General features: G+C 26.2%; 1 protein-coding gene across 1 annotated transcript in view; it reads right to left on the bottom strand.

The window, feature by feature from the left end:
* The window catches only part of LOC122848551 (fasciclin-1), a 149,507-nt gene extending 139,322 nt beyond the window's left edge, over positions 1-10,185 (bottom strand). Inside the window, exon 1 of the mRNA XM_044146702.1 lies at positions 10,070-10,185. Coding sequence (XP_044002637.1) covers positions 10,070-10,078 — 9 coding nt within the window. The 5' untranslated portion in view covers positions 10,079-10,185. The remainder of the gene's footprint in view (positions 1-10,069) is intronic.
* Between the last annotated feature and the right edge of the window lie 1,698 nt (positions 10,186-11,883).

Consider the following 11,883-nt stretch of genomic DNA (forward strand, 5'->3'; position numbering starts at 1 on the left):
AAAATGTAAAGTCAGATATTTATATAATATTACTGGCTTCTATGCCATGTTCAGTGGTTGTGTTCTGCAAGTCCCCTCTTATTGTTTTTTGTATATATTTTTTTTTTGTATCTCAAGATTCACCCTGAGTATTCATGAATACTCGTAAAATCGTAATTCATATGCTTCCGGCAAAATATAAAATCTTTTCCCTTCGTCTCTTAGCCATCAACATTTGAATTCAAGCCATTAGTTTGGCTGATATCAAAATTGAAATCGTTGAGGCATGGATCCGACACACGGCTGTCGGTCATAAACCGCGGCTTCTCTGACACTATCCCCTATTTTTTTTTTTTTTTTTCTACTATGACAGTGAAATCAATACGATAAATAAAAAAAAATAAAATCATCCCTTCTCGAGTTGGTTTTTGTTTCGTCTTTCGAAATTCACCCTCTTGGAAAAATTCACTTTTCTCTCCTGACTCATCACCGAATCACATTGCATCAACCCTCGGTTGTCTGACTAATCGAATTTATTCTTATTTGCATTTTTTTTTTTTTCATTTTTATAATGCATAATATAAATATACTATATCTTGTTTTTTTTTTATTTTTTCTTTAAATTTAAGAGTTTTCGAAATAGAAAAATAGAAGGAAAAAATTTCGATTGGTACACGAGTTAATTGGTTGAATGGTTAAAAAGAAAAAAAAAAAAAAGAAAATATATGTTATAGTCGAGGAAAAAGAGTTGAGAAAATTGCTGTGGTGAATATCTATATGTATGTATAAAAGAAAAACGTAATAAAGTCGGTATCGGGTTGCCAGATTGGAAAATAACCGGTAAAGTGTGTGGGTTCCTTGAATTATGAGACACAACAGTGAGAAAAAAAAAAAAGATAAAAAAAATTAAAACTTTAGTAAATGGAGTAAATAAAGCTCAGTATAATAAAACAGAAATAAAAAAAATATATAGATATATTTATATACTTTTTATTCGTTTTAGTTAATCTAAAATGAAGCAAACTCATTTAATTTTTTTTTTCCTTTTTTCGATATATGCTGTAAGCCTCTCTTAATCACCTCTTTTATATATAAAATTTTTTAAACAAACAACTCTCGAGTATCAACAATTTAATGAATAAAAAAAAAAAAAAAAATTGAATTTTATAAATTCAAAATAAACATATGCTCTATATATCATCAAAGAGACAATTTACATTGCAATCGAAAATATTCAACTCTTGAGTGAAGAGCTCTTCAAAATGATGATCATAAAAATTCAAAAGATTTCTTTTACATGTTTTTTTTTTCCCAAGGATCATTAGAACATCATATCCTTTAAATGATGGAAAAAATATTCTATTTAATGTTTTTTTTTCTTCCCTGTTTGTTCTTTTAAGTGGTAGTTTTTTATTATTTTTTTTTGTGTCTCTAATTAGTAAAGCATGTTGAATCTTTACATTAAATTTTTAACAATTTAAATTTATCATAAACTCACATGGCAAATCGTGTCTTTGAATTAAGCCACATATAAAAGTTGACAGTAAGCTAACATTGATGCAAGCACACCTTTTACTGCAAGAAAATGACAAAGTAAATATACGCCTTGTCACATTGAGAACTAACGCCAATAATGTCCATTTTATAATTTTATAAAATAACTCACGCGGAATAATAACTTTTAAAAAATAAAGAAAAGAAAAAGCTATATGTATAAAAAATTTTACAGTGAAAACAAAAAAGCTCAAATAAAAAAAGCATGTGAAAAAAAAATTGAAAGGAATGTCCATCATGATTTTTTATTTTAAATCCAAAAAGATAACATTCACTTTGTTTTTTTTTTTTCTACACATAGTCGTACATAAAAAAAAAACATCCATAAAGAAAAACATCCTCAAAAGATGTATCATTTTTTAAATATTTTTTATTTATGCAACTTTTATCAACTTTTTGTTCTTTTTTTCTTTTTCATTTATTTCATTTATATATACACTTTTTTTTTCTCCATTATAATATTCTTTATTTTTCTCTCATTTTTTCTCATATTCCCTTATTATGTTTTTCAACTCTTGGCACTCTTTTGCCTCTTTACAAATCCATCCTAAAGGTATACATGTACCTTGTGAAAAAAAAAACCTGCTGCACGAGAAGGGTCCCGAATATAAACAAGAAAAGTCGAGTAAATATATGAAAAATTCTTAGGTTATACAGATGTACTTTTATTTTCTTACATTCCAACCTACTTTTTTTATGCTAAAAAATAAATATAAATAATTTTTATGTATAGAAGCATTTTTCTATTGCAAAATTTATGTATTTTTTTTTTTTTTTCTTGATCAAAAACACTTTCAGTGAGTTCTATCAAAAGATGAGTAAACTTGACAACAATAAAAAAAAAAATTTCAATATAAAACAAAATTTTCCCTCGCATATTGTTAAAAATAAAAAACACTTTTACTAACATTGATGAAATTTTCTTTTATTTTAAAGAATAAAGAATAAATTTTCATCACTTAATTTTTTCTTCAATGAAAAATGAAAAAAAAGTTCAATTCAATTTACCTACTTTTTTATTTTTTAGATTAAAAAAAAACATAGAACACATGTGGATGGCAGCAGCAGCAGCAATATACATATATAAAAAAAAAAAAAAAAAGAATATTCAGACTAAATATTCCATAAATTTTAATAAAAACTTGTGAAAAACTGAAAATTATAACGTGAAAATATTCATCTTACATTTTTCATAATATAATATAAAGCCAATGAAAAAATTAAAAAATGTAAAACAAAAAATATAACGAATATGTTAAATGAAAAAGTAAAAAAAAAAAAAAAAAAAACCCCTCAACTTGCGATGAAAAGAAAAAAATGAAAATTTCGGTCTTACGCAATTACAACAAAGCCACTTACTAATTTTCCCAACGTGTCTAATAATCCATTATCTCTGTTGGCCTTCCGGCATCAAAATTTATATATGAGAACTAATCCTACTGGATACTACTTCATATATACAAGGGATGTTTCTCTCGTCGAGTACGTGCATAAGCTTTCCTCTATCAAATATATACATATATATAAGCATTGTTATAATGCCCTACAGTACGTATAATACTCTCAACTAAATTCCTGGACAGTGCTGACACGACAAATATGTGTAAAAACTATATATGTGAAAACGCGCAAGGTAATGGAATAGTCGTCGAGTGTGAGATCTAATTTGTCTTAAAACGTGGGTCAAAAGGGTTCACTGGACTAATCCAAAACATTATAAACCCATTGAAGAATTTTCATGAATATACGTAATTGTCATTTCTTTTTTTTTAAACCAAAAAAAAAAAATAAATTCACTGGTATATTATTTTTTTTTTGTCCTCTCATTTTGACTAAGTAATGTTTTTTTTTTTTTTTTTAAAATTTAATAATCCAAAAGTGGATTATTAAGGTCGAAATAATTAGTCGAAAAATAAAAATGCTTATGAATAAAATATGACATAAGTACATAAAGGAAGTATCGGAGACAAAGACATGTATATATTAAACAATATCAGAGTAGTTATGTACCTGAGGCGTTAACGATAGTCCAGAATACGTGATTGGAGTACAAGAATGTCTCTGTAAAATGTATAACTTTATATAATATTCAACTGTCGGGTTTACCTTCAAAATGGAATATAGAACTCTTGTTAATAATAACAATAACAGACACACCAAACTTCTGCACAGTGAATTAATTTCACATACTCAGCATTAACCTCATTGAAAGATATTTGACAATTAATAAAACTTTATATATGAAATAAGCTTTCTAAAATACTTGTCATGAATGTTTTATTATTATTTGAATAAAATTAAGTTGAATATAAATAAATAAAGAATAATAAATATTGGAAAAATACGAGAGATGTAACGAGTCAAGTAGTAAAGTCATTGTTTAGTCAGACAACGATGGAATAAGATCGTTGATTTAATTTTGCATGTTGACATTGAGATATAATCCAATACTCGACAGTCAACATGCAGTATAGAAATTTGTGTGACAAAACACGCATATATAACCTACCCCCTATTTCCATGAGACACCTTTATTACGACATATAAATTGATAGTCCGATAAAATAAAATAAAAAATGTCATTGAATTAAAAAAAAATAAATAAATAAAATATATATTTAATATTATAAATATTTAATATAGCAAATATTAATCTTTATAAATTAAAAATAAAAGTAAAAAAAAATTGATTTTATTTCAATGGAATTTTAGTTAAAAATTTCAACAAAAGAAATTAGATTATTTGTTGATGGATCGATCTTAAGAAAAAGCAATATCACAAGGGACACAGTATATATATGTATACAAGTTGCCGTGTCAGCGATAAATGCTCTACACGATATCGTCGTTTTTTTTCTTTTTTTTTTTTTATACTATAAACTGAGACACATTGGAATTCCTTTTAAATTCAGGTATCTACCCTTTTTCCGCTTTCTCTGATCTAGACACTGTTTTTTTGCTTTTATATTTTTTTTTTCCTGTAGCAATTTGTCCTTTAGCTTCTTGACTCATTATTCTTTAATATTCTTTTTTTGCCAATTCGTGGAAATTAATATTACATCAGAAATTACATCAAGTAGTAGCAAAGTAAAATGAGAAAATAAATAAAAGTTATATTAATAAAAAAATGTCAAATAAAGCAATATGAAATTTAAAAAAAAAAAATATTTACTTTTGTTAATATTTCTTATCTGGTCTTTGATAATTGGCTTTTGAAAAATATAATATCAAATCTACAGACGTATTTTTATATCTAATAAATAACTAAAAATGAAACTCAGTGAAACAGGTTTAATTTAGGTCATACTTCAAAAATTAATTTGTTTTTTTTTTTTTTGTAAATAAAAACAGTAAATTAACTTTATATTTAACTTTGTTATTAATTAATTTATTTCTTAGAATTTTATTTACCCGAGGTAATGTAGTTTTTAAATTTTTTTTTATTTAAAAAAAAAATCAACAAAATATATATAGATGAAAAATATATCATGATTGAAGGTGAAGAAATTTAAAAAAGTTAAAATTAGTGTAAGTTATCAAAGAAGATAGTTATTTCAGGAAATAACTATACGCTATCTTTGCATAAACCAATTATTCCTCTCGCTTTGCTTCTCACCAAATCTTGATTCGTCTGGAGAAATTCTATATAGAAATAATTGCACCGACGTCCAACACAAGTTAAATATTCAACTCACGTTTAAATTTGAAAGATAAATTAAAATACCAAGTCTCGCGCGCTCAAAATTTAAACGATTTTCTTTAATTTTTATATTATATTTTAAACATTTATTAAAAAATTTCAAATTTATTTATGTTGAAAAATATTTGCCAACATATCAAACTTGGTTTCGAGTAAACTTTTCGGTTTTCAATGTAACTTTAACGTCAAAAGATAATGTCAGCAGTCTTGTAAGTTTTCCTTTTTTTTTTTTTTATTCAATTTTTTATCAGTTGTAAAAGAAAATCTTTAACTGTATTTTTCAATAGCTATATATGAAAAATTAGTTAACACAACCATACAATCAATTTTTTTTACTATATCTTCTACTTGGATGATTAAAAAATTTAAACTTGTATTATTTAATACGCATAAAATTTTAACGTTTGTTAAACTACCCTTGAAATAATGAAGCATCACATCCTACGGTTTGATGGACATTGTTTTGCTCGAATGCACGACACGAGTCAAAAACAAAGACAAAGTATGAAAAAATAAAAAAAATAAAAAAAAAGTGTTGCTGCCAACTCATCCGAATAGTTATTGTGTGTCTGCACAATGACCCCCAAACACCACATACATTGTCTTTGAAGGTCAAAGGCGAATTTAATTTATCAAGCTTAATTTAACAATATTAAATTTAGAAAAAAAATAAAAATATTATATATAATTAAAATGTTGCATAAGAAATTTATCTACAACTTGTATTGTATTATAAAATTTTTATAAATTTATAAAAGTAAAAAAATTACAAAAGTTTTTCTACACGCAATATGAATATAGAATCACTATTTCAATCGTAAAATTTGATACCACATTTGAAAAAATATGTGCAAAAACTACAAAAGAATTGTAAAATTTGATAGAATTAAATACGCGTGATGAAAAAAATAAAAAACTCATTGAGTTTATTCAAGATGCATTTTGGCATTCAGTGTCCGTACTTTATATGGTTGAATATAAAAAAGAAATAAAATAATAAAAGTGAGTACAGGGAGTGCCAGAGGTTGTGTGTAGATAAAGGAAGAGAATTTTAGGAGTTTGAGGTGCAAGAGAATGAATATCGATCCCTTAGCCTTGGCGTCCTGATAATCATAGTGAGGTTCAAAGCTAGCACCGGGGATTTAACGCTCACCCACAGTCCAATTAGTCTAACTTATAATTATCACAGCAGTAACTGACAGACTCTACCCGATCGGATTACTCAGGCGTGTGGAAAACCTCTTTCGTATATCTCACATCAACAAAATTATGTCAAAAATTATTTTTCAATTTATATATATATATATACATTTTTTTTTTCATTAAAACAAATATAACAATATATAAAAATTTAAAATTTATCATTAAAAAATAATAATCTAGTTTAAAAATAATATCATTTATAAATACAATTCACGTGTTAATACTTTGTTTTAATATTTTCATAATGAAAATATAAATTAAATGACTAAAGTTTAAATAAATTTAATGTCAACATGTCCAAAAGATAAAATGTGTATAAACCACTATAGATATACGAGAAAATACTAAACATCTGCGTGATGCAATTTTCTAACAAATCCAATCCGCTTGTTTTATATACAAAATAATACAACAACATGCATAAAACTTGTCCTCTGTGTCACAATGTGATTCCATTGGGATTCCTTTTGTAATATTCATTCCAGTAGCCTTCGCCACTGGAGTCTATAATGGAAGGTTTGTGGTCTTATACTTGCTAAAGGGGTAGAGTATCATCGATGGATACAAATTAATCGACATTTTCGTGGTCAACAGTTCTATTTGAAAACTGTCCGATACACATTTTATTGGTCAGATTATTTACTAGCTAAAATGTATCAACATTTAGCTGGTCATGGTAATTTTGTTGAGAAAATAAAATAACAAAAATAAATACCTCGAAAAAATATATAGCTATCGTTATCAAATGAAACAAAGATGAATTTACTGAAAAGGGTGACTATTTGTTGGTTGTTGATTTGGTTTTTTTTTTTTTTTGTTTTTTGTTCAGTAGGTTTGTTTGTTTGTTTTTTGTTTATATACACACGAGTTGGTTAACTTTTTTTTGAAAAGATATTTTTTTTACTCAAAGCAAACGTAGCCTTTTGTCCTTGAAATTTTATTATTATTAAGGTTGAAAAAGATAAAATTCAAGCAAGGGTATTCTCATTTAGAAAATGAGTGTGGCAAAAACAGGAGCAACTTTTGAAGCTCGCAGTATCCTTACTCTTATGTACTCCCTCAACACTTAAATTCTCAAGAGAACACACAAAACACCCGGTAGCATAACACAAGAATCTTGAAACTCTGGTTTGTTTGAATTCGTCACAAAAAGCTTGGCTAGTTTTTTCTTTTTTTTTTTTTTTGTCCCTACTCATCCGTTGTCTGGCTTTGTTTTACTTTGTAATGACTTTTTGTAGGTAAAAGGTGAAAGTATGTGTGTGGGGGCTTAATTTTTTTTATACATTTATTTTTTCTTTCAACGTATTCAACATATTTTGTGTACTGTGGACAACAGCTTCCTTGCTTTGTTTTAAAAACTTGGTGGTTCATATTAAAACTGAGTTATTTTTTATTCATTTATATTTTAAAGCTTTTTGTTTTTTTTTTTTTCACGTGTGTAACTGACTGAATGTCAACTAGAAGTTATTAAAACTATACTGTATTATTATATGTCCGTCAATCTCATGACTGTATAAATTAAAAATAAATTTATATATATAATTTTATTATTCCAACAAAATATATAAATAATTTTTGTCACTGTATATTTTTTTTTGAGATTTTTGTTTAGTTTTAAAATCAATTTCAAGAGTTTTGTTGTCAAGTTTAAATAATAATTTAGTACGTGACTGCACTTTGAAAGAAAAAAAAAAGCTCTCTATTTTTTTTTTTTATTACTATATAGACTATAGTCGATAGTCAGGTGACAATGAAAATAAAAAAAAAAAAATTGACAACAAAAATAAAACTACCATCATCTGGAGAGTTGATAGAAACAAAAAAAAATTGAAACAGTATATAGAAAAAACAATAAAGACAAAAAACAAATATAGGAAATAAATGTTGTCAAAGGAGAATAAAAACGTGAGAAAGTCGATGAAATAGTGGTGTACCCATATACACAAAGAGTACATACACAAAAGTAAAACCGAGTATGAAGAAAAAAATTGTTCTAGTTTTATTCTATTTGGTTTTTTTAACTTGTAAATTTTTTTGTTATATTTTTTTCTATTTAATTTTATTTTGTATATGTTTTCGAGAATGGTACTATACAATGCATAAGGTCTGAGCGAATTTTCGTTTAAATATATTCTCAGCAATCTGACTTGTATATCACAGCCATATATTCATCTAAACAAGAGACTTGTATTGTTTGAAGCTTTTATTGCAAGGCCACTTTGCCTGTGGCTTAACGCCCTAATTCCGTCACACTTACAAACTCAGTCGTATATTTTATCGTAAGTCCATCTTGTTCTAAATTTTCTCCTATATTTCTATAGATATATCCACATGATAATTAGCAATTAAGAGACTATTCATTCATAAAATAAGTGATTAACAATTTCATGAATTCACGTATGATAGCTAGCTTAATTTAATATCGAAATTAAATTATTTATTATTAAAATTAACAACGTCATTAAAGCGTCAAGTATTGCAACTTGAGGCTCGATCAAAGGTGTGTTTCTCAACTTGTGAAGGAATAATTTTGCAACGGTGCATAACAAATAGTTTTTGCCTTAATAACAGGCGTATTGGGTTAACTCCCTTGGGCACACGTCGGAAATGCTTGACGAACAGCACGCGACTGACTCACGCATTTCGAAAAAAAAAAAAAAACATATTTTTGAAATTTAATTATATTATTTACCGTTGAATTTTTTTATTTTTATATATATTTTTTTTTGTGCAATTAAATAAAATTAATGATTGAAAATGTAAATATTTTTAAAATTTATTATTATTTTATTATTTCATAAGAAAATGGTAAAATTAAGATTATAAAATATGATTTGTACTTTTGTTCTTTCAGGAAATCCCAAAATGGCCCTTAGGCCCACATCAGTACATCATTTCTTAAACAACGGAAACTTTATCGTATGAATCACAAAAGGGATGCGACTTGCAACTTTTATAAAACGAACAGTCTCATATATGGCTGTTATTTATTTCAAATTTAGTAAGTATATCACCCTCAGGCAATTTGAAATAGAGAGAATAAAATATTGATGAAATTTAAAACAAAAAAAAAAAACGAAATAATTGTAAAAAAAAAAAATTTAAAACAATTTTTCATAAAATAAATATCAAATTACTGTCTATAAAAATATTCATTAAGCTTTATAGCAATTCCACGTCTAATTATTTAATTTGAAAAAAATAAAGTAAATGAATATTATAGAGAGATAATAAAATAGTGAAAAGACATTGTCAGCAATGAATATCATGATAACCAGCATACGTTTGATGCTGACCTCTGAAGAATCAAGCAACCTATCCCAACCCTTTATTTTATTCCCTCACCCATTGAGACCATTAACGTGAAACTTGCGTGCAACGAATCACAAAATTTTCCCCAAGCATTTGCGTGACGCTTCGTTTAATTTTCAAACTCTTTTTTTATTTTTCTTCATTTTGAAACTCTACTACTACTTCAACTATATGTCGATCTATTCAACCACAAAATGAAATACTCTCTTTTCATTGAGTTGACACACAGATCTACCTACCTATACCTGCCTACCTACTCAATTAACATTTTGAATGATGTATAAAAAAAAAAAGGAAAATACTAGTTGATTGATAACTCACCTTGATCATGCTGATGGAGCCATTGTCGCAGCACCCATGTTGTTGAAATTTCGATAATCAAAGAATGTCACAGGATACACTCTCCATATACAATAGTACTCTATCATCGTTCTTTCCATTATTTTATTTTCTTCACACACAACACTTTCTCAAAACTAAAAAAAAATAAATAACCAAAATTCAAATAAATCATAATAAAATTAATAACATTTAATTGTTTAAATAGAAAAAATAAAAAGAAACTTTACTTCTTTTTAAAAAATTAAAAGAGGTAAAATAAAAAGACTGATGAGATGAAAGTCAAAAGGATCGATGAAATTATTAAAGTGACTTATTTAACACTTGCTTTAACCGAGTTATCACTATCGCCTTGGGGTATAGATGATAAAATAGCTTTGACTTTGAAGTTGTCAAGTTTGTTACAGGTTCAATACACCAAGGGACAACTGACTCCATAAATGCAGCCCTCTTCACGTGAGCTAACACACTTGCTATCTTAGAATGTATATACGCTAATAATAAATTATTAAATACCAAATGTACAAGTTAAAGGTAAAGCACATGTACATGTAAAATAATTCATTTAAAAAATAAATAAATAATATTAATGTTTGTTAATATTATTTTATTATTTGTTTCAATTAAAACGAAACAAAAATAAAAAAACATAATTAAAGATCATTAAATTTTGAGTGTAAAATTAATTATGCATTGAAATTAGAAAACCGATTTAATGATAAGCCTTCGAGCATTGAATTTTAGCTTAACGACCATGGCTTTAGGATGCAAATTGATAATTGCATCTAGTAGTACCTTTGACTGTATAGAGATATCTTTAAGTCTGATTGGATCGAAACTCAGTTGACATTATCATTGACAACTTGAACCAATCTACTGTTTTTTATTTATTATTTTTTAATTATTTTGATTACTAGTAAAATGTACTTTTAAACTATTAAAATGTCAATAATATAACACTACGAGAGTGTAAAAATAAAATGAATATCTAGAAGCAGATCAATCTCATGATCAAAGTGATTTTAAATTAAATTTAAATGTTCATTTCACGAGGGAAATTTCTCTATTTCGTCTTTATCCTTTTTCTCTTTCTATCTCTCTACGTTATCCTTGTTTACTAGTACAGATATTGTATATAGTGAATAATTTTATGACTGGGTAAAGGGCGTGTTGCGTACATACAATACATGGAGTATTACGCAATCTACCTAACGACCTTTGACACGCGGACTTTGAACACTGGTGATTGGTCCTCGCAACACTTTATTATTAACATGTGAGCCAGGATTAATCTTCAAAGATAATAATAACAACTGACAGTCTTATTATAATAAATTAAATTATATATAAATAAAAATTATTAATATTATTTTTAGACAAACAATAACATCAACGAAAAATTTGTTTGTCAGCTTAATTATATATAAATAAAAATATTATAAAAGTGTTGATGAAAATAATAAATTTACGTCTATTTATGTAGGTACAACATAAATATATCGTAGAAATTTAAATCACTTTTATATCGCTTTATTCGAATCTCGTATTACAAGATAAGGCTTTTTTTTTTTTTACGTTTATATATATAATATCGTGCGTGCGTATTTTTTAAAATTTATTTTATTTTTTCAGTGTATGGTTTTTGTAGTAAATATTAATCTACAATTTCAATTGTTTATTTTTTTTTTTTTTTTTTTTTTTTGTATCAGTATTCTGTATACAATGACATACATATATAATATTATTATAATGACAACATTGAAGGATAAAGGCTGATAAATAAAACAGCACAGCAG

This window comes from Aphidius gifuensis, linkage group LG2 (assembly GCF_014905175.1).
Source record: "Aphidius gifuensis isolate YNYX2018 linkage group LG2, ASM1490517v1, whole genome shotgun sequence".
Lineage (NCBI taxonomy): Eukaryota > Metazoa > Arthropoda > Insecta > Hymenoptera > Braconidae > Aphidius > Aphidius gifuensis.